The 24,242-nt window shown below is 46.6% G+C and overlaps 1 protein-coding gene and 1 non-coding gene across 20 annotated transcripts in view; both read right to left on the minus strand.

The window, feature by feature from the left end:
* The window catches only part of kif1b (kinesin family member 1B), a 278,399-nt gene that overhangs the window by 116,584 nt on the left and 137,573 nt on the right, over positions 1–24,242 (minus strand). For all 19 annotated transcript variants that reach the window (XM_073032205.1, XM_073032200.1, XM_073032199.1 and 16 more), the window contains 5 exons: positions 17,614–17,693; positions 12,877–12,983; positions 7,506–7,589; positions 6,686–6,866; positions 3,300–3,372 (listed from right to left, as the gene is read on the minus strand). In XM_073032205.1, the coding sequence (XP_072888306.1) occupies positions 3,300–3,372; positions 6,686–6,866; positions 7,506–7,589; positions 12,877–12,983; positions 17,614–17,693 (525 nt within the window). The remainder of the gene's footprint in view (positions 1–3,299; positions 3,373–6,685; positions 6,867–7,505; positions 7,590–12,876; positions 12,984–17,613; positions 17,694–24,242) is intronic.
* LOC140718592 (U6 spliceosomal RNA) lies at positions 6,370–6,476 on the minus strand. Its single transcript, XR_012096744.1, has one exon. It is a non-coding gene; the product is annotated as a U6 spliceosomal RNA (small nuclear RNA).

The raw sequence follows: 24,242 nt of genomic DNA on the forward strand, positions 1-24,242 counted from the left end.
GTGCATTCCAGACCCTCACAACTCTCTGGGAGAAGAAGTTTTTCCTTAACTCTGTCCTAAATGACCTACCCCTTATTCTCAAACCATTCCCTCTGGTACTGGACTCTCCCAGCATCTGGAACATATTTCCTGCCTCTATCTTGTCCAATCCCTTAATAATCTTATATGTTTCAATCAGATCCCCTCTCAATCTCCTTAATTCCAACGTGTACAAGCCCAGTCTCTCTAACCTCTCTGCATAAGACAGTCCAGACATCCCAGGAATTAACCTCGTGAATCTACGCTGCACTTCCTCTACAGCCAGGATGTCCTTCCTTAACCCTGGAGACCAAAACTGTACACAATACTCCAGGTGTGGTCTCACCAGGGCTCTGTACAAATGCAAGAAGATTTCCTTGCTCTTGTACTCAATTCCCTTTGTAATAAAGGCCAACATTCCATTAGCCTTCTTCACTGCCTGCTGCACTTGCTCATTCACCTTCAGTGACTGATGAACAAGGACTCCGAGACCTCTTTGTATTACTCCCTTACCCAACTCTACACCATTCAGATAATAATCTACCTTCCTGTTCTTACTCCCAAAGTGGATAACCTCACACTTATTCACATTAAACGCCATCTGCCAAGTATCTGCCCACTCACCCAGCCTATCCAAGTCACCCTGAATTCTCCTAACATCCTCATCACATGTCACATTGCCACCCAGCTTAGTATCATCAGCAAATTTGCTGATGTTATTTTCTATACCTTCATCCAAATCATTAACGTAAATGGTAAACAGCTGTGGTCCCAATACCGAGCCCTGTGGCACCCCACTAGTCACCACCTGCCATTCCGAGAAACACCCATTCACCGCTACCCTTTGCTTTCTATCTGCCAACCAGTTTTCTATCCATGTCAATGCCTTCCCCCCGATGCCCTGAGCTTTGATTTTACCCACCAATCTTCTATGTGGGACCTTATCAAATGCCTTCTGGAAATCGAGGTACACTACATCCACTGGATCTCCCCCGTCTAACTTCCCGGTTACATCCTCGAAAAACTCCAACAGATTAGTCAAGCATGATTTACCCTTGGTAAATCCATGCTGGCTCGGCCCAATCCTATCACTGCTATCTAGATATGCGCAAATGGACGTTACCTGGGTGCACATTGATGGCCAAGATGGCCACGAGAGCAAGGCCACGTTTATTAAATCTGAGCACCCAAATCAGTACCAGGAGGCTGCTATCCGACCAATATCACCTCTGCCGCCATCGTGCAGCCCAAATGTGGAACCCATATAATCATTGCTAGAAGCCAGTTACTTCAGCATAAATTGAAGATCAGGCTATGGTCCATTCTACATGAGTTAAGTTGGGGGCGGGGGGGGGGTGGAGTGTATACTTTCCTGTTCTTTTAAATGTTTGTATACATTAGGAAGTGGCGCGTGGCCAAGTGGTTAAGGTGTTGGACTAGCGATCTGAAGGTCGTGGGTTCAAGTCCCAGCTGAGGCAGCGTGTTGTGTCCTTGAGTAAGGCACTTAACCACACACTGCTCCAGTCCACTGGAAAAATGCTGGGGGTTAACCTCGCGATAGACTGGCATCCTATCCGGGGGGCGGGGGGGGGTGGAGTCTCATACTCTTAGTTGCTTCACGCCATGGAAACTGGCATAAGTACCAGCCTGATGAGCCCACAGGTCTCGGGACAGACTTTAACTTTAACAAACTTTATACATTAGGAAGAGGAACAATACGACGGAGAAATCTCAAGCATCCACATTTAGTGTGAAGCGTTCTCATACAACACTCAAGACACCAAGAAGAGTTCAGCCTCCTACAGGTGCATGCTTGTTTTAGCACACGCAACAAACATCCTCCAGCTTCTCCGAGGGAGATTACTCACATCTAGGACAGTTTTCTGCAGTGATTTTCCGAAGATTTCCAAAAGGGAGGGGCTTACGGGTCATCAATAAGGACTCACGGGTGAGAGACTGGGAGGAGAGTACGTTTTGCTGTTGTTATTTTGTCACCGTTCCTGCCTGTGTTGTTCTGCTGAACACTGTGGGAATGCTCTGTTGGCACCAGAATGTGGCAAGGCTTGCGGGCTGCCCCCAGCACTTTCTTATGTTGTTAAACACAGATAATGCGTTTCACCATATGCTTTGCCTCTCAAAGTCCAACCCCATGCCCCCGTTGTGAAAGGTGGAAACGGGCAAGGCCGGCCAACAGGGCTCTAGTGAACATGTATAGGCCAATCCCCCCCCGTACAATAGATACAATGATGAACTCCAAACATAACATCGACTTTGGACAATGGAGGAGGGAGTTCATCAATGGCCTAAGCTCCACTGGAAGCTAAGGGCCCAAGAAGAAGACTACGTTTTGATATACATGTGACATATAATCTGAGGTATCTAGGCACAATCCCAATTTGTTCCCATTTCCTTCCCACCTTAATAGCAATTGCAAAAATCAATCCCTAAGGCCATTACTGTACAATTTTAATAAAACAACTAATAGTATAACAGCACTTTCAAATATCAGCTTTGAAAGGATGAAATGAAAGGTGGTTTAACTATTATGTTCTTAATGCTTACTGTGGTTTTTTTTACTGCTATTTATGTTGTTTAGAGTGTCATTTATAATTATTTGTGTTTTTATGCTGCATCAGATCTGGAGAAACAATCATTTCGTTCTCCTTTACACTTGTGTGTTGAAGAATGACAATAAACAATCTCAAATCTTGAACAAATTCCAGCTGTCACTCACACCTCAATTACAAAGTATCTGACCAATATTCACATTCGTTAAGCACTGCATTATCTTGTCCCTACAAATATTCGTCTTGAGCTCTATTTCTAAAGCTGAACTTTATGTAAAAGTAAATCTACTTAAATTTTACAATAGTTTTGACTTGCAGTAAATACTTTTCTTTAGGAGCAGAGCACCTTCATATTAATTATCTCATAAGCCAAAAGAAACTGTCGAGCACACAACCCCCAGCCGTCCCTGAATAAAGACCTGCCGTTGCGTATTGCTCAAGGATGGCAGAATCGTTATGGTCCTAGAAGGCAGAAGGAAGATCAAGTCCCATGCAAGAGAAGTGGATTGTACCATGCAGTCTTAAATGATCCATTTCAGCACTCACGGCAAAGAGCACAATGAAACTTCAAAGGTAAAAGATGGAGCAAATTAGTAGTGCCCGGAAGTCAACAAAGCAAGCATGAACAATCCACTCACTTCAGGCCAGAACGATGGAGTACATAACATCCAACACACAAGAAATGTTAGAATTAAGGGAAGGGAAAGGCCTTACCAAGCGCTGTTGTTCCAAAAGTAGATCTGCCTCCTCCTTCTCTTTCTTATAAAGGATCTCCATCTCTTGAAGTCTGTGGAAATGATGATGAAATGCGTGAAATATGATTTTTCAGAACCACTTCTTGCTGTGTGTGAAAGTTCATGAAAACACCAGCAGACAGTAATCGTACAAACTCCTTACAGTCAGCAAGGAACTGAACCTGGTCCCTGCTGCTGTAATAGCGTTAATGTTAACCACTTGTATCCAGAGATACCGGCCACATGACAGATGCACTGCCACCTGGCTGGTCGGAGGACACACCACATGCCAATCAACATTTGATGCACTGCCACCTGGCTGGTCGGAGGACACACCACATGCCAATCAACATTTGATGCACTGCCACCTGGCTGGTCGGAGGACACACCACATGCCAATCAACATTTGGTCCCTCCCAACTAATCAATGCACACCTAATCAGACTTCCAATATAACTCGGAGTCCTGCCATGTGCAGAAGTTCGCTGATGACACGGCCATAGTGGGGTGTGTCAGGAATGGACAGGAGGAGGAGTATAGGAAACTGATACAGGACTTTGTGATATGGTGCAACTCAAACTACCTGCGTCTCAATATCACCAAGACCAAGGAGATGGTGGTGGACTTTAGGAGATCTAGGCCTCATATGGAGCCAGTGATCATTAATGGAGAATGTGTGGAGCAGGTTAAGACCTACAAGTATCTGGGAGTACAGTTAGACGAGAAGCTAGACTGGACTGCCAACACAGATGCCTTGTGCAGGAAGGCACAGAGTCGACTGTACTTCCTTAGAAGGTTGGCGTCATTCAATGTCTGTAGTGAGATGCTGAAGATGTTCTATAGGTCAGTTGTGGAGAGCGCCCTCTTCTTTGTGGTGGCGTGTTGGGGAGGAAGCATTAAGAAGAGGGATGCCTCACGTCTTAATAAGCTGGTAAGGAAGGCGGGCTCTGTCGTGGGCAAAGTACTGGAGAGTTTAACATCGGTAGCTGAGCGAAGGGCGCTGAGTAGGCTACGGTCAATTATGGAAAACTCTGAACATCCTCTACATAGCACCATCCAGAGACAGAGAAGCAGTTTCAGCGACAGGTTACTATCGATGCAATGCTCCTCAGACAGGATGAAGAGGTCAATACTCCCCAATGCCATTAGGCTTTACAATTCAACCGCCAGGACTTAAGAACTTTTTAAAAGCTATTATTAATGCTTTTTGAGATAGTGATTTAGATGCATATCATATTTTTTACTGAGTTAAGTATTGTATGTTATTAGTTTTGCTACAACAAGTGTATGGGACATTGGAAAAAAAGTTGAATTTCCCCATGGGGATGAATAAAGTATCTATCTATCTATCTATCTATCTAAATTATTGGTCACCTTAACTGGATTATCTTGCCCAGCCCCATGCTATAAAAGGTGAAACTTGGCCCTGGCTCGCTCTCTCTTACAGACCACCTCATTGAAGGTAAGTGCATTGATTTATGTTTGGGAAGGTCAATCGTTTGTCCTGGTAAGGGAGCCGCAGCTATCCAAGGTGAAGGGGGATAGCTGTTGTAGTGCTTTTCCCTTGTTCTTTGTCTGTGTAACCGTACCCTGTCCCCACACCATTTCCTGTGTATTGTAGTTGCTTGTGTTGACCCGACTTCCCCTTGTAAATAAATTCCTTATTATTAAAACTGTGTGTGTCTAGGCCTCTACTGTTGAGACTCAAAGAACCAGTTATTTCCATCACAACACCACTATACTACTGTTCCACTACAAACTAAATCCTGGAACGGATGGCTGTTTGGCGGACAGTCGAGGCTTCAGTCTAGTGGAACATGGATGATAAAAATTATGAATATCCCGAGGGTGTGGGGGGGGAGGATGCTTTCTCCTGTGGGTGCATCTATAGCTTGGGCTAAAGAGATTGCCCATTTGAAGCAGAATTATTTTCCTCTGAGGATCACGAGCTTTGGAACTCCCTTCCTCAACAAGCAATAGAAGCACAATCCCTGGATATTTTTAAAGTAGAGGTAAAACAGTGCAGTGCAATCTAGGCCTGAAGCAGAGTGAGGCCTCTATTGTTCGCATGGTTTGTGTTTTTTTTCTCTCTTTTTCTGTGCGGGGGGTGGGGGTTGGTCTTTATTTTTTTTTAATTGGGTTCTTTCGAGTTTCTTGCTTTGCAGTTGCCTGCAAGCAGGCAAATCTCACGGTGGTGTAATTTATACATTCTTTGATAATAAATACTTTGAATCGTTACATGAAAGGTAATGGAAATTGCAGCATTGAGATTACAATCAGATCAGCCATGATGACACGGAGTGGCAGAGCAGGGGCTATGTGAATATAATGTGCTCGCTCTGAACTGAAGACTGAAATGGCCTAGCAAGCACGCAATTCGGGGGCCAATGGCGAGTGAGTAAACTCCAGCCTTGCCAAAGTCAGAAGTTTGTACAATATAAATTATGTCACTGTATACTATCCTGAGGTTCATTTTCTTCACAATAGAACAAACAGAATAGAATCGATGAAAAACCACAAGGACTGGCAGACAACCAATGTGTAAAAGACAAGAGTGTGCACATATGAAAAGAAATAAATCAATAAATAATATTGAGAACATGAGTTGTAGAGGCTTTGAAAGTGAGTCCATAGGATGTGTTCAGTGATCAGTTCAGTGTTGAGGTAAGGAACTGGTTCAGGTGCCTGATGGTTGAAGGGTAATAACTGTTCCTGACCCTGGCGGTAGTAGTGAGAAGAGGGCATGGCCTGGGTGGTGGGAGTCTTTGATGATGGATGCTGCTTTCCTGTGACAGCGCTCCTTGTCAATGTGCTTAACGGTGGTGAGGCACTTCCCAGGATCAAGTAAAATATAACTCATCTGTGACACAAGATCCACTTCCACCATCAATGCCACCCTCCTGGAAAAACTCCAAAATTCAAAAGTTCAAAGTAATTTTATTATCAAAGTATGTATAGGTCACCATATACTATCCCGACATTCATTTTATTGCCGGCAGTCATGGTACAACAACTAAATAAACAGAATCAATGAAAAACTACACACAAAGAGAAATATAGAATATTTCACGAATTTGTGCATTATCCCTATTCAGGGGCCATGCTAATCTTCTCTGTATCGCCCCAAATTTAGTATACGTACTGCCAAAGTGAGCAAATTTAACCCAAACTTTATCTCTGAAGATAAATGCCTTGCATTATTTTCATTTAGAGATTCCGGCCCAATGAGTCACCCACCTATTGAACCCCAGCCTATGCATACAATGTACAATGACTCGTTAACCTACTAACTGGCGGGTGTTTGGATTGTGGGAGGACACCGCAGCACCCGAAGGAAACCCACACGTCCGGCATGTCTACAATTACCTTTTCTCCATCTCTTGCTTCATGTCTATGCCTTGCTTTTCCAGAAGTTCGCGCTGGGCAAAAGCCCAATCGACAGGCTCGATGGGAGTCTCCGCAGACGGAGTCTTCTCTCGCTCGGCGCGCGCCTGCTCAGGGTGGTTGAATCGGAACACGTGGTTCTTGCCCATGATGATACGATTCCCTGAGACAAGCGGGAAGCAACAATTTCAAGACTCCAGATGACTGATATCAGAGCGGGTAAACTATTCATAAGCAGGATTAGGCCATTCAGCCCATTGAGTCTACACTGCCATTTCATTAAGGCTGATTAACCATCCTTCTCAACCTAAATCTCTGCATAATCTTTTGACACCCTGACTAATCAAGAACCGATCAGCCTCCACTTTAAATGTACCCAAGGACTTGGCGTCCACAGCCCCCTGTAGCAGGGAAACAGAAGCGACTGTGGAAAAGGGAGCTTGCAGACTCCACACAGACAGCACCAAAGATCAGGATCAAATCCTGGTCAAGGACGACAAGAAACCGCCAGGTGGTTTGGACAGTGGGAGGGTACAGCTGGTGGAAAAGGAAACTTCAACGCCATTCCCCCTCCCCCCCATATCACGTCACACTAGGAAAAAAACCATGCAGCATCTTTAAAGGTAACTGTAATTTAATCCATATATTTTTCCATAGAGGTAGGGTAATTCGAGGCAGTTTCTAGAGTAAGTTGCATGGTTTGCACAACTTTGTGGGCTGAAGGGCCTGTAATGTGCTGTAGATTTCTACGATAAAGCATAAGAAATGAAACACAAACACAAAAGAGCGATCCTTCGCCTACCTGAACGCAGTTTTACTGGATTGGCGACTCGTTTGCCATTCACATATGTTTCCGATCCTTCACAGGGCACCAAAGTTACAACAACTGTATGAAAGAAAAGTAAAATCAGTTCAAAGAATTGCCACCTCCAGGAGGACCACAACATCGTCCGGTTTGGAGGCACGCGTGCTTCAGTGACCCAGAGAGCTCTGTTGCCTGGAGTCAGGGTTTTATGCTTTGGCTCTTGGTAGGGTCAAGGGGCAGAGGCCAGACTCAGAGTGATCCACTGGTCCGCCAGGGGTCAGGGGTCTCAGCTCAGGGCGAACAATCCTGACTGGCCAAACAAAATTGTTACCGAGACAGCAATGAAGAGTCCTACATCTGAGTGCAATGGTATTCCTGAGTCTCCACCTGGGATTTGCCTGAACGACAGTGGTGAAAACTGAGAGGAAGCTACTGACATGATGAAGGAAGCCCTGAACACCACCAGAGATGGAGGACCTTCCTTATGCTCTAAATGCCAGCAGCGTAAAAACAAAAAACAGCATTGCCAACTTCTCCATTTAAAATGGAGAAAAAAAATCACTTCCCTAAATACACAAAATGTACCTCCTTGGATCTGCTGGACTGACTTCTATTAAATGCCAGCTGAGACGACTTTGGTCACAACGTTATAGAAATGCCCACTGATTAATGCTACTGAAAAAAGTGAGCACAGGAAACGTGTGGCTACATCACACTTGGTTTTAAAAAGAGCAACACCCATTCAGAAGTTTTTTTTGGTTCATGACTAGAACACCAAGGGCACTCAATCCAGTGACTATTACTCAGTAGGTTCAGATTCCGAATCACATGCATTGTAGTGGTTACTGACTTGGAGAGTAAAATCACATCCAAAATGTGGTGTCCAAAACCACCAACCATGTCTGCTCTGCAACCAGATAAGCAATTTTAAAACTTGGTATCGTGAAGTATTATTTGTGCATCTGCTTCAAAGTTTTACTCACATGAAGACTGAAGGTATTAGGGATTAGCTTCATTTGTCACGCATACATCAAAACATACAGTGAAATGTATTATTTTACATTGATGACCTAAACAGTCCAAGGGTTATACAAGTGCCACTATAGTAAGCCTACAACTCACTACCTATCTGTAGGTCTTTGGAATGTGGGAGAAAACCGGAACACCCAGAAAGAACCCTTGCAGTCACAGGGAGAAGATCCAAATTCCTCACAGACAGCAGTGGGAATTGAACTCCGATCTTACAGCGGGCACTGTAAAGCATTGTGGTAACTACTATGCTTATTGTGCCTCTCGTGAAATGTAGCAAATTACATATTACATGTGGAAGCATAAATTTTTTCCTGCTTCCCTCTGGAAGAACAGGGCTTCCTAACCTTTTTTTCTTAACCACAGACCAAGACCATGAAACAAGGGTTAAGCCACGGACCCCATGTTGGGAACCCTTGGTCTAGAAGAGTAAGTCATATTGTATCCATGTCTGGTTGATAAATTGGCCTCAGACAGGGGTTAGTGGTGGAGTGGTGGTTTCCCTGACTGGAGGTCTGTGACCAGTGACGTTCCATAAGGAACAGTGCTTGGATCTTGGTGGCTGGGTATATGAATGACTTGATGTACATGGGCTGGTTAGCACTCTTACAGATGATAAGAAAATTGGGAGGAGCAGCAGACAGTATGGTAGTTGTCGAAGGATATCGCAGGATGCAAATTAGTTGGAAATTTGGGTTCAAAAGTGGCAGATGGAGATTTTAAAAATGGCAGATAAGTTGAAGGATGACAGAGTTTGGGAGATTAAATGCAAGAGGAAAATATAAAGTAAATGGTAGGGACATTGGAGCACTGATAAACCAAGGGTTCTAGGGATGAGTTCAACTTTCTTGAAGTGGCAACATGAAGAGGTGGCGAGAAAGTGTACTTTATGTATGCCTTCATCGGTCAGGGGATTGAGTATAAATGTCGGCAAGTCGCAGTGCAGCATGGCAGCATAGTGATTAGCACAACTGCTTTACAGCGCCGGCAATTAGCACTCTGGGTTCAATTCCCGCCACCGCCTGTGCGGAGTTCTCCCTGGGACCACGTGGGTTTCCTCCAGGTGCTCCAATTCCGTCCACCATTCCAAAGACGTACGGACTGGAGTTAGTAAGTTGTGGGCTTGCGACGTTGGCGCAGAAAGCACGGCATCTTTTGCCGGCTGCCCATAGCACATCCTCGGACTGTGTTGGTTGTTGACACGTTTCACTGTGTTCTGATGCTTCAATTAGACAAATGAAACTAAGCTTTAAACTTCACCTGTCATGTTTGCTTTAGTCACGCTTGGGGTATTATGTGGAGGTTTGGTTGCCACACTATGGGAAGGGTTTGGAGAGGATGCAGAAGAGATTCACCAGGACATTGCCTGGATTGGAGTGTTTTAGCTAGGAGGAGAGGTCGGACAAACCTGGATTGCTTTCTCTGGAACAGTGGTGCCTGAGGAACAACTAACCTAAGTATATAAACCTGTGAGGCAGTTACTGAAGGTAGTCACTGAAATGACCGATATGAGAGGGCAAAGGTTTAAGGTGAAAGGGGCAAAGTTTAAAGTCCCAACACATACAAACTGCTGGAGGAACTCAGCAAATCAGGCAGTATCTGTAGAGATGAATAAACAGTCAATGTTTCAGGCTCAGACCCTTCATCAGATCTGGAAAGGAAGTGGGGAAGAAGCCAGAATAAGAAGGCGGGGGAGAGGAAGGGGTACAAGTTGACAGGTGAGAGGTGAGATCAGGAGAGGGCAAAGGTGAGGGGATGGGGGATGTGTTGCCCGGATTGGAGTGTATTAGCAATAAGAAGAGATTGGTCTGCAGTAGTGGGGACAATCTAATAGAAGTATTTAAAATTATGAGGGACCTATATTTAGGGTAGACTATATCTCTTTCGCTAGTGTGGAAATTTTTTTAAAAACTAGAGGAAACAGGTTTAAGGTGAGGGGGGAGAGACTGAAGGAGATGTGCAAGGCAAGCTTTATTTATATAGAGAGTGGGAGGTGCCAAGGAAAAGGGTAAAAACCAGATACAATAGTAACATTTCAGAGGCATTTACAGTACTGTGCAAAACTAGGGTGCCTAAAGACTATGGTGTAGTAACATATTTGCCGACGTGGAGTGGAGAGTGAGTTTGTTAATCTGGCAGGAGCAAAGGATGTTTGGAATCGCAAAGATGGAGCGACGCAGGAGGGGTGTGGGACAGAGTGCGGAGAAGGAGTGTCCGGTCCGGGTGGGGGGAGGGGTGTGGGACAGAGTGCGGAGAAGGAGTGTCCGGTCCGGGTGGGGGGAGGGGTGTGGGACAGAGCGCGGAGAAGGAGTGACCGGTCCGGGTGGGGGGAGGGGTGTGGGACAGAGTGCGGAGAAGGAGTGTCCGGTCCGGGTGGGGGGAGGGGTGTGGGACAGAGCGCGGAGAAGGAGTGTCCGGTCCGGGTGGGGGGAGGGGTGTGGGACGGAGTGCGGAGAAGGAGTGTCCGGTCCGGGTGGGGGGAGGGGTGTGGGACGGAGTGCGGAGAAGGAGTGTCCGGTCCGGGTGGGGGGAGGGGTGTGGGACAGAGTGCGGAGAAGGAGTGTCCGTTCCGGATGGGGGGAGGGGTGTGGGACAGAGTGCGGAGAAGGAGTGTCCGGTCCGGGTGGGGGGAGGGGTGTGGGACAGAGTGCAGAGAAGGAGTGTCCGGTCCGGGTGGGGGGAGGGGAGGGGTGTGGGACAGAGTGCGGAGAAGGAGTGTCCGGTCCGGGTGGGGGGAGGGGAGGGGTGTGGGACAGAGTGCGGAGAAGGAGTGTCCGGTCCGGGTGGGGTGGGGGGAGGGGTGTGGGACAGAGTGCGGAGAAGGAGTGTCCGGTCCGGGTGGGGGGAGGGGTGTGGGACAGAGCGCGGAGAAGGAGTGTCCGGTCCGGGTGGGGGGAGGGGTGTGGGACAGAGTGCGGAGAAGGAGTGTCCGGTCCGGGTGGGGGGAGGGGTGTGGGACGGAGTGCGGAGAAGGAGTGTCCGGTCCGGGTGGGGGGAGGGGTGTGGGACGGAGCGCGGAGAAGGAGTGTCCGGTCCGGGTGGGGGGAGGGGTGTGGGACTGAGTGCGGAGAAGGAGTGTCCGGTCCGGGTGGGGGGAGGGGTGTGGGACAGAGCGCGGAGAAGGAGTGTCCGGTCCGGGTGGGGGGAGGGGTGTGGGACTGAGCACGGAGAAGGAGTGTCCGGTCCGGGTGGGGGGAGGGGTGTGGGACAGAGCGCGGAGAAGGAGTGTCCGGTCCGGGTGGGGGGAGGGGTGTGGGACAGAGCGCGGAGAAGGAGTGTCCGGTCCGGGTGGGGGGAGGGGTGTGGGACAGAGTGCGGAGAAGGAGTGTCCGGTCTGGGTGGGGGGAGGGGTGTGGGACAGAGTGCGGAGAAGGAGTGTCCGTTCCGGGTGGGGGGGGTGTGGGACAGAGTGCGGAGAAGGAGTGTCCGGTCCGGGTGGGGGGGGTGTGGGACAGAGTGCGGAGAAGGAGTGTCCGGTCCGGGTGGGGGGAGGGGAGGGGTGTGGTGTGGGACAGAGTGCGGAGAAGGAGTGTCCGGTCCGGGTGGGGGGAGGGGTGTGGGACAGAGTGCGGAGAAGGAGTGTCCGGTCCGGGTGGGGGGGGTGTGGGACAGAGTGCGGAGAAGGAGTGTCCGGTCCGGGTGGGGGGAGGGGTGTGGGACAGAGTGCGGAGAAGGAGTGTCCGGTCCGGGTGGGGGGGAGGGGTGTGGTTGGTGTGGGTGCAGACTCACCCAACCCTGAGACACCAGGCAAGGTGATTTGATTCCAAACAATTGGTTTATTGCTCATTACACAATGTCTCTCTGGTGCTTCCCGTTCCCTCCTCTCTCCCTTCCTGTTTTCCCCAACCATGATTCCCCTCTCCCTGCCCCCTTCCCACTCTCAGTCCACAATAGAGATTCATATCAGAATCAGGTTTATCATCACTCACATGTCATGAAATTGTTTGGTTTTTTTTTGCGGCAGCAGTACAGTGCAACACATCAGATTACGACAATCCTGTGCAAAACTCTAGCCGTGTATATGCGCCTAGGACTGTTGCACAGCACTGCAGATGCACAAACAGGGGTATAGGGAATGTGTGCAGGCAGGTGGGACGTGTTACACTGGCATCATGGTCCTCACAGATAAGATGGGCTGGATTTACCGCTGTTCTGTGCATCATCACGAAATAGCCCAACGCAAGACAACCGTGTGCAACTTCAGCCTACAGGCCCTTTGACATGAGCAATGAATCTGAGATGCTGCATCGAAGTGGAGATCATTCTAACCAGAATGTAAAAGCTCTTTAAAACCAGAATCGAGCATCATCTTAAAATAAAATCATTTGAAGACTTTCACCTTCTCCATTTTGATTCTTGTCACTCCTGAAGCTGCAGTGTTCTTCTCTGATGTGGGCTCCACTGAGAACAATATCCTGGCGTCTCTGTGCCTCGGCCTGGCCGACCCTTATAATGAAAAACAATACACGCTCACAGCACTTGAACACACAGTTAAATCAAATGCCATCGCCACTTGGCATTCTGTTAAATATTTAATTACAGAGCTAATTAAATTCTACTGGCAGCACAAGCCAGAGATGGCAATGAGTGCAACGTGTTCCTTTTCCTCTCCAGAAGCAGTTAACTGGTTAATCTGAGCTGAAAGAACGGATCTAAATCTTTTGAGTCATGTTGGAAATGGATTTTCACTCAGGAATCATGTGCTTGATGAGTCATATAGTGGTCACTGTATCCTTCTGAGCTAGGAACTTAGGCTCAGAAAAATTACTGGAGAACCACACATCTAACCTGGAATTCTTTCCCTGATTATGACGGTGGCCAAAGGGGTAGAAACAGTTGAATGGCATGCTCTGGGAAGCCTCGCTTCTAAGACCAAAAGAGTCCCTGGGTAGAAAAGCCGTTCGCAAAGCAAAATGTCGGCTTTGATAGCAATGCTGTTCAAAATGGACGGTTTCTGTGAAATCCAATAGTATGGAATGCAGTGAGGCAAATATATTAATCACTGACTACTGTCCACCTGTTAAAACCATTAGATCAAAAGTAGTTCCAAGCCCAGTATTTTAAAAAAATACTGTAAGTCGATTATTTAACAGTCAGATTTGTTTTATTTAGTAGGTAATCTGGCATATGAAGCTGGCAGTTTAATATTTATATTCACTTCGATCCACTCTCCTGGCACCACTACTTTATCACTTCTTGTCAGTCACCTTATAGACAGACACTCCTGTGCCTAGTGTCACTTTACTGATGTATAAGCTATCTATATAAACTACATTACATACTTATATTTATTGTGCTTTTTAATTATTGCTTTTGTTTAAATTATTGTGTTTTTTTAAATCTAATTCATGGGTTCTCAGCCTGGGGTCCACAGACCCCTTGCTTAATGGCATTGGTCCGTGGCATAAAGAGATTGGGAACCCCTGATCCGATCGGTTTTTGTGCTGCATCAAATCCAGAGTGACAATTAGTTTGCTCTCCTTTACAGTTTTGCACCAGTAATGACATCAAACAATCCTGATGAAGGGTCATGGCGCGAAACGTCAACTGCATTTCCACAGATGCTACCTGACCTGCCGAGTTCCTCCAGCATTTTGTACGTGTTGCTTTGGATTTCCAGCTTCTGCAGAATTTCTCACGTACTGAATCTTGTTGCCAATAATATGTCCTCCTGACCCACTCAACACTTAACGAGTTTTCAGTAAATTCACTTTGTACTTTAAATTCGCTTTGAACCGTATTTAATTTTCTCTGAGAGACGAGCACTCGGGTTGAAATGATCTGCTTTTGGAAACTGTTTCAAGCCCCACAAACTAACATAAGCAAGACATGACAAATAGGGAACTACCTGAACTGCGTTAATGGCCTGACCAGTTCAACTGACGGACTCCAGTGGAAGAGAGATTAACTAAAGAAACTTCATCCAGAATTTCGCCAAAGGAATGCCGCTGCGACTGAGCTGGCCCACTACAGGATTGGGATTTGGCATTCATCAATTGAGAACTCGATGTGACATTGTTGGATGAGGGTGAAGATTACTACAGTATTGTAGCGGTGTGCTACACGCAGCGCTAAAATAACGACACGGAGTCGGTAAACTGCAATTAAAGAAGATTTTATTCGAACTTCACAGCCTTGCTTTAAAGCCTCCCTCATCCCACCCTCCCCGGGCGCGGATGCTGTAAAGGGCACGTACTCACAATCCCGCGCAGGCTTTTCCCTTTGTTGGTGAAGCAGACCTGGCGCCCTTTCGGGACTGGCCTTTGTGCCGGCGCGCTGGCTATTTGTGAGCCGGTTCGAGTGCGCTAGGAAGTGGGTCGCCACATGCCGGATTGCCAGGTATAGCGCCAACAGTTCCCGGTCGAAAGCACTGTATTTGAGCTCGGGTGGCCGCAGGTGTTTGCTGAAAAACGCCAGGGGTTGCCAGCGACCCGCGATGAGTTGCTCCAGTACCCCACCGACTGCCGTGTTAGATGCGTCCACTGTGAGGGTGGTAGGGATGTCCATTCTGGGGTGCACTAGCATCGCGGCGTTCACCAAGGCTTCCTTCATTTGAATGAAAACGGCGGCGGACTCCTCGTCCCAGGTAATGTCCTTGCCCGGACCCGACAGCAGGGCGAACAGGGGGCGCATGATTCGGGCAGCTGAAGGGAGGAAGCGGTGGTAGAAATTGACCATACCTACGAATTCCTGAAGGCCTTTGATCGTGGTGGGTCGGGGGAAATGGCGGACCGCGTCTACCTTAGCGGGCAGAGGGGTTGCCCCGTCTTTAGTAATCCTGTGGCCCAGGAAGTCAATGGTGTCGAGCCTGAACTGGCATTTGGCCGGGTTGATTGTTAGACCGTATTCACTCAGTCGGGCATAGAGTTGACGGAGGTGGGACAGATGCTCCTGACGACTGCTGCTTGCTATGAGGATGTCGTCCAAATAGATGAATGCGAAGTCCAGGTCGCATCCCACCGCGTCCATTAACCGCTGGAACGTCTGTGCGGCATTCTTCAGGCCGAACGGCATGCGGAGGAACTCGAAAAGGCCGAACCGGGTGATGAGAGCCGTTTTGGGGACGTCGTCCGGATGCATCGGGATTTGATGGTATCCTCGGACGAGGTCTACCTTGGAGAAGATTAGTGCGCCGTGCAGGTTTGCTGCAAAGTCCTGAATGTGCGGCACAGGGTAGTGGTCCAGTGTGGTAGCCTCGTTCAGCCTGCGGTAGTCGCCGCATGGTCTCCAGCCCCCTGATGCTTTGGGCACCATGTGCAAGGGGGGAGGCCCATGGGCTGTCGGACCGCCGGATGATCCCCAATTCCTCCATCCTCTTGAACTCCTCCTTCGCCAGTCGGAGCTTGTCCGGGGGAAGCTGCCGAGCATGGACGTGGAGGGGTAGTCCCTGGGTCGGGATGTGGTGCTGTACGCCATGTCGAGGCATGGCTGCCGTGAACTGCGGTGCCAGAACCGATGGGAAATCCGCCAGGACTCTGGTGAAGTCGTTGTCGGACAGCGTGATGGAGTCGAAGTGTGGGGCTGGCAACTGGGCTTCTCCTAGGGAGAACGTCTGAAAGGTCTCGGTGTGGACCAGCCTCTGCCTCGGCAGGTCGACCAGCAGGCTGTGAGCCCGCAAAAAATCCGCGCCCAGAAGTGGTTGGGCTACGGCGGCCAGTGTGAAGTCCCACGTGAACCGGCTGGAGCCGAACTGTAGCTGCACCGTACGGGTGCCGTAGGTCCTTACCATGCTGCCGTTCACGGCCCTCGGGGGGGACCCGGTGCCCTGTTGTGGGTGTCATAACTCGTCGGAGGTAAGATGCTGATCTCAGCACCTGTGTCGACCAAAAAACGGTGTCCTGACCTCTTGTCCCACATATACAGGAGGCTATCCCGATGGCCAGCCGCCGTAGCCATCAGCAGCGGCTGGCCCTGGTGTTTCCCGGGAACTGACAGGATGGGCGACAACGGCGGGCTTCTGCGCCCCACCGCTGGTGGTAGAAACACCATTGTTCGTTGGGCTCCCCACCCCTGCCTCTGGGGCTAGCGGGCTCTGCGGCCGGGCCTGGTCTGGTCTGCTGCTGGGAGTGTGGCCTGGTGATCTGTGCGATGGACGCCCCACTCACCTTCTTGGCGTTCCACAGTAAGTCCGCCCGGGCTGCCACCTTCCGGGGGTCGCTGAAATCCGCGTTGGACAGCAGCAGGCGTATGTCCTCGGGCAGCTGCTCCAGGAATGCCTGCTCAAACATGAGGCAGGGCTTGTGTCCTCCGGCCAGAGACAACATCTCATTCATTAAAGCCGATGGAGGTCTGTCCCCCAAACCATCCAGGTGCAGTAAACGGGCAGCCTGCTCGCGCCGTGAGAGTCCGAAAGTCCTTAGGAACAGGGCTTTGAATTCCATGTACTTGCCGTCCGCTGGGGGAGACTGTATGAACTCCGCAACCTGGGCCGCTGCATCCTGGTCGAGGGAGCTCACCACGTAGTAGTAACATGTGTCCTCTGAGGTTATCTGCCAAACGTGGAATTGGGCTTCTGCTTGCTGGAACCAGGGGTGAGGTCGCAGCGTCCAGAAGCTTGGCAGTTTCAACGAAACCGCATGAACAGATGCGGCGTCATTCATCTCCGGTCCAAAAATCGTTTGGACCGTCGGGGTCACCAATTGTAGCGGTGTGTAGCTACAATGTGTGTAGCCTCCCTCATCCCGCCCTCCCCGCGCGCGGATGCTGTAAGGGGCACGTACTCACAATCCCCCACAGGCTTTTCCCTTTGTTGGTGAAGCAGACCTGGCGCCCTTTTGGGACTGGCCTTTGTGCCGGCGCGCTGGCTATTTGTGAGCCGGTTCGAGTGCGCTAGGAAGTGGGTCGCCACAGTATCTTAAATTAAGATTCTTAAGTAAGTTTCACTAAAAATGACTGGTTTCCAAATTAACATGATCCATTTCAGTTCAAGTTTCAAAAACCCAGCTCCTCATGGCAGAACTCCATTACCAGTAGGCAAAGCCCTTTACCATCTATTTTTGTTAACAAGAATGATTCTGTTATTTCTGAACACCCCCACCCCCCGAGTCAGGGCTTGACTACTCATTCATCTTGTTACCTTGTGATGCCATCTTTGATATAGTAGAGTAGACATTCTGACATGAGAGGATCCTCATTGAGGTTCACAAGGTGTGGCGTCTAATAGAGAATAAAACAAAAACTGGGTTCAGATCATCCCTGGCGTCAAAATCGCACAATGAATACACTCGTGAAATTACTTAGAGATTTAAAGAAATTGTGTCTCATTTCTGCCACAAGTAAAAGCAGACCCATCATCAGATATGAATAAATCTCTTTGACTTGAAATGTTTTTCCTTCCAAGGACTTCCAACATTTTTCTTTCACATTTACAACATCTACAGTATTTTTTAAAAAAGTTTTAATCAGCTCACAGATAACTCAGGAATAAGACCGATTCCACAGAGTTACGTCTCTCAACCTGCCTGTCTCCAAGAGGTTAAAATGTCAGAAGCAAATCAAAGGAAATATCTGTGTACACCTGTCAGTTCCTTTCCTCTACCTGGCTAATTGGACCTGATGCAGGGACGTTTCAGATTCCAGAACTAGCCTTCTGACATCTGGATAGACTGGGGGATGGAGACGGATGTGAGAGAGCAGGTCTCCAGCTGTTAACAGCATCAACAAAAATGCATCTGCAGGCACAATCCACCTGGAGCAACTATCAAACGGTGAATTTTTCCAAGCTCAACAGTGCTCCTTGGATGGGATTCAGGGAGTTATGCAGAGTATCTACCACTGCATTGACACCAGCACAGGACAGAGAGGCAAAATATAAGACTACAATTTCATATAAATGTTCTGTATTAAACTTAGAAATAGTCAAAAACAGTATTCTAAAAGTCAGTCCTGACTACGGAGTTAAGTAAGATTTTTTAATATACAGATTTCTAATTGTAATCATAGAATTGCACAGTACTGTTACCGCAAAACAACATATTGTATGACGTAGTCAGTAATAAACCTGATTCTGACAATCATATTGCCAAGTTTCTCTCAAATATTCAGCCATTCAATAAGATCAAGTCATCGCTATTGAATATCAAATATATTCAGATTTATCACGTGTACATCAAAACCGTGAAATGCATTCAAGTGTGGAGTTCACCAGCTGGAAGTGCAATAATAAAACTGAGATTCTACTTGGAGGCTGTTCCATGATAAAAATGGCAGTCTTTGTCAGTTTAGGATGGTGGTTTGGGCTGAGGTGTTTGATGTTGCTGAATTCGCCAAGCTTGGCAATTCGCTTGCAGACGTTTCATCACCAGTCAAGGCGACATCCTCAGTGCGCAGTTGTTGGTGTTTCTCTCCGGGAGTGCTCGAGTTTATACAGACCAAGTGGTTGTGTTGGCGCGTGGCCAAGTGGTTAAGGTTTTCGTCTAGTTATCTGAAGGTCGCTAGTTCGAGCCTTGGCTGAGGCTTGTGTGTGTGTCCTTGAGCAAGGCACTTGACCACACACTGCTCTGCTGCATGGGTCCTAACGCCCTTCCCTTGGACAACATCGGTGGCGTGGAGAGGGGAGACTTGCAGCTTGGGCAACTGCTGGTCTTCCATTAAAAAAAAAACCTTGCCCAGGTTTGCACTTTCTAAGGTGCAAATCCATGGTCTATCGAGACTAATGGAGGCCTACATTACTTATAGGCCTCCTGTTTGCTTGCCTCAGTCCCGTTCAGCTGACCTTTGAATTAGATTGGCTCGTGTTCTTTGGCTCTTAAGGGTTTGTTGATGATGGCTATTTCGATATGTTTGTTTAGAGTTATCAGAAGAGAACCACGCTTCTACAAATTCTCATGCCTGCTTCATGTTTGCCGTGGAGGTTCTGGCACAGACATCCCACTGAAAGTGGTGTCCTTCTTGATCTTTATGTATTGAGATCAGGTACTCTGAGTGCGCTCATGACATAAACGCGAGAGATACACCACAAACTGCACACAGAGGACGTCAACTTGACTGGTGATGAAACATCTGCGAGCTGATTGCCAAACTCGGCAAACACCATAACACCAATTCTTTGTCAGTCTTGGTTTATCTATAGGTTTTCATAAAATTCTATTGTATTACTTCTTTTTCCCTGTCAATGCCAGAAAGAAATTAATCTCAAGGCAACATATATGTACTTGGACAATAAATTTACTTCAAACGTTTGAATCTTTGGTACAAGATGGAAAGGATTATTATAGCATGAAGTTTAGAAAGGTTCAAGGTAAATGAGCAAAGCCAAGATAGTTTTGTGAAAAGTAAATCATGTTGAAGTCCTTTAAGTGATGTCACATGTGATGTGGATAAAGATGATCAGGTCAGCACAGACTAAATGGGCTGAAGGTGAAATGTTTAAGGGGAACATGAAGAAGAACTTTCTCACTCTGAGGGGGAGACCGTGGAACGAACTACCTACCAGCGAAACTGGTGGATGTGGGTTTGATTTCGATATTTCAGAGAAGTTTGGATAAGCACATGAGTGGAAGAGGTATGGAGGGCGATGGTTCATGTGTAGTTTGATGGGAAAGGCAGAATGGTTCAGCACAGATTAAATGGGCCGAAGGGCCTTTTTCTGTGCTGTAGTGCTCCATTACTCTATATCCACGGAATGTCGTTGCACCGGAGTCAATACAGCTTTAGAAATTTGAGTGTTTGGTTCCCAAGGGCTCCCATATTCCTGTATGGTATCAACTTGCAAAACATAGCCTATTTAGAGCTATGTACCTTGGCATTTCATGGAATGTGTCCAAAAGGCTCTTAAAACGTTGCACAGATGTCCCACCAGTTCAGAACTGCACGGTCAGGAAGCATTTTCTCAAATTAGCTACACGGTTGATGGTCCAGTTCAAGTCTGACTTCTCTTGACTCGTACTTCTCAGCTAATAAAGAACTGTGTTATAGCGCAGCCCACAAGCCAGGCTGCCTGGCGGAATGGGATAAATAAATACCCAGTGGCATTCAGGAGACCCACTTGAGAGTAGTGCAGATTGAAAGGCAGATGATGTAACGGGTGGCACAATAAACAGACAGAGTTTCCACTGAGGTTGGGTGAGACTAGAACTTGAGGTCATAGGTTAAGGGTGAAAGGTGAAATGTTTAGGCGAAGATGAAGGAGAACTTTTCCACTCAGAGGGTGGTGAGGAAGTGAAACGATCTGCCAGTGAAACTGGTGGATGCAGGTTCAAAGTCAATATTTAAAGGAAGTTTGGATAAGCACATGGGTGGGAGGGCAATGGTCCACATGTCGGCCAATGGGATGAGACAAAATAATACTTCGGCATGGACTAGATGGGCTGAGGGGCCTGTTCCTGCGCTATGACTCTAACACACAATACTTTAACATTAAAATGAGCACTAGTAGTCATAAACTAACTACTTAACACCATAATCTCAAAATATCACACATACCAACCTTCTTGGGAGAGAACACTCCATAGGAGTCAGCAAAAAGGTCACATGGCCTTGAAGTCAAAATCTAATCAACAAGACAGCAAGGAGCAGGAATCCCGAAGTAAAAAGCGACAGGAAAGCATGAAATAATGGGACAAACAAAGAGCCGCACACAAAATGGACAAAATGAGAATTATCAAACTGAAAAAAATAATTAGATTGCACAGAATTTACAACGGAAATAACTTTGGAGTTCATGAGACTTGAAACAATAGTACTGTAGCAATATTGTATAAGACTGTAGTCCTCTAAAGTCAAAACAGGACAAGCAAGACAGCTTTTTGATAAAATAAGATTAACTAAAAACAAAATTCCACTTCAGTTAATTTACTAACGACAAAACCTTATCTTGGCAAACTTGGAAATAAACCAATTGTTAAATTGGTTGGTGTTATTCTGGAACAATGTGATGACAAAACAAATTAATTTATTTCATTTCTATGAATGATAGAAATGCTATTAAAAATAAAATAATATTTTAAAAATAAATAATACATTTATTTTAATTTGAGACAAGAATCGCCCTAGAAGCCTTCACCAAGACAAAGGTAAAGTAGGAATATGCAAGAAATTGTTAAATTTATATTTAGAACCATTTTTAATGTTTAAAGCTGGTGTATAATTTCTGTCAAGGTTGCACTCTTTGGAGCAATTTAGGAATATTGAGCATCTGCATCTTGCTAATTGCAACTGGTCGTAATATAACTGCATCACATGGTTTGTTTGTAATTAAGATTCACAATGTAATCTTAATCCATCAATTACTGAGGAAAGTGCAAGATGCACTTCAACCACACATCATTTAATGAATATTCACAGGCAAGGACAATTTAATTAAAAAAGAAATATATTCTGAATGCTATCAGAGAAATCGCTCTCTCTCAGACACACACAAAACGTGAAGCCATCTATATGAGCCAGATACTGCAGAATCTTTTTGAAATGGTGGAGAGATTTAAAGGCCCAGAGGGACTTGCGTGTCGGTATATCCTGAAAAGTTACACATGGGTTTAGCAAGCAAATAGCAATGCTTTATTACAAGAGGTCTAAATGTAACAGCGCATTATCTTGTGGCGTTTGTACACTGCCCTGATGAGAGTGCATCTGGAAAAGTGTGCACAAGATTGGTCCCCATCCCTGAGGGATAGATGAAGTGCAGATAAGAGGCACCAACAGAGTGAACAGCCAGCACCTTTTTCCAAGGGCGAAGGTGGCTAATACAAGAGCGCATATCTTTACGGCGATTGGAGGGGAGTTTGGGGGAGGATGTCTGAGGTAAGTTTTTTTTTTAAACACAGTGGTGGGTGCATGGAATGTGCTGCCTTGGATGATAACAGAGGTGGATACACTAGAGACATTCAAAAGAGTCTTAGATAGGGCACATAGTTGAAAGAGAAATGAAGGGTTACGAAGGAGGGCGGGGATAGATCATTAAAAACATCTGGGAGCCCTGCTCTTTGTGATTCTTATAATTAACTTGGATGAGGAAGTGAAGGGTGGATTAGTAAGTTTGCAGTTGTCACGAAGGTTGGTGATGTTGTGGAAAGTGCAGAAGGTTGTTGTAGGTCACAAAAGGACATTTACAGGATGTAGAATTGGGCTGAGAAGCAACAGAGTAAGTTTAACCCAGAGAAGTGCGAAGTGATACACTTTGGAAGGGCGAACTTAAAGGTAGAGTACGGGGTTAATGGTAGGATTCTTAACAGTGTGGAGGAACAGAGGGATCTTGGGGTGTTGCCATGCAAGGTAATAGGGTGGTTGAGAAGGAATATGGTGTATTGGCCTTCATTAGGGGACTGGGTGCAAGAGCGACAAATTAATGTGGCCACTCTATAAATCTGGTCAGATGACACTTAGTGATTTGACTGGGATAAATCTGAAGTTAGGAAGTCACACAAGTGGAGTAATTATTTAAATGGTGATATATGAGGAAAGGGTGACATTGATGTACAACTGGATCTTGGTAGATCAGTCATTGCAAGTAAATTCTGCATGTGCAGTAAGCAGTTAAGGCAGCAAATGGTACGTCGCTCTTACTGCAAGAGGACAGGAGCAGAGTTGCTTTACATTATACCGAGTCTTGTGGAAGCCTCACCCAAAGTATTGTGTGCATCTCTGGTCTTAAGTTAATAAACTCAATAGAGTGTTTCCAAGGGTGTTGTACCAACAACAAATCTGCCACTATTGAGTTCAGTTTCAGTCTCATGAACCTAATATTATAAACCAACCTCTGCTGGAGTAAATATTTCATCTGAATCAAAAAACTCAGATGACGCCTGGTTGCAAATCTGAGCGGGATGAGATGGTGGGAAAGAGGAACAATAACATGAAGCTTAACAACATGATTTTGACGACAACATCGTTAAATCCCTTTGCACTGGGATGCACATAAACACTTAAGCTCCTTACCTGCCCTTACATTCCAAATGAAAATGGCTTTTCGGGTCGTCGGAATATAAATACTATGTTCATAATTCCCTGCACTGTAATTTCTCAATGGTAAACACCAAGATGTGAAAATCATCATCCTAAGAGTCTAAATGGCTGAAAGTTCTGTACAATCTATTCAATGGATCTCAACACATTTTTTAAAAAAAATCACAGGAATGGTGGATCATGAAGAACAAACCAGATCCAAAAGCTTTTCATTACCTTGAGAATCAAGTACGTGGGCATTTTGAATTTAAAGTAGGTTTCTCTTTATTGTATATATATTATGCACTGGTTGCTTTGTTCAACACCAATACTTGAATAAGTATACTCGAGATGATCAATATGTGTCCTAATCCTTCTCCAGTTCCCAATTGCCCCATGCTAGACAGACTGCACTAACCACTGGTTAAGCAAGAACCATATACTTGTCTCTAAAGTCCACTATGAACTCAATTTCTCTCTCTCTCTCTCTCTCAACAATCTCCTCCAGCCCCCCAACCTTCAGAAAGATTTGTGCTTAACCCACCCTGGGGGCTGCCCATTTCAATTTGACTCCCCATTCCCATTCTGACATGTTGGTCCATGACCTCCACTACTTCCAGGATAAGGCTAAACTCAGGTTGGAGAAGCAACATTTTATATTCCATCCGGCAGCTTCCAACCTGATGAGATGAATGTCGATTTCTCTAACTTTCAGTAATTTATCCCTCTCGCACTTCCCTCTCTTTTTTCCCTCCTCACCTGCCCATCACCACTGATCTCCCACCCCCCCCCCCGCATTTTCTCTTTCTTCCATGGTTCACTCTC

The sequence above is a fragment of the Hemitrygon akajei genome, chromosome 29 (assembly GCF_048418815.1).
Source record: "Hemitrygon akajei chromosome 29, sHemAka1.3, whole genome shotgun sequence".
Lineage (NCBI taxonomy): Eukaryota > Metazoa > Chordata > Chondrichthyes > Myliobatiformes > Dasyatidae > Hemitrygon > Hemitrygon akajei.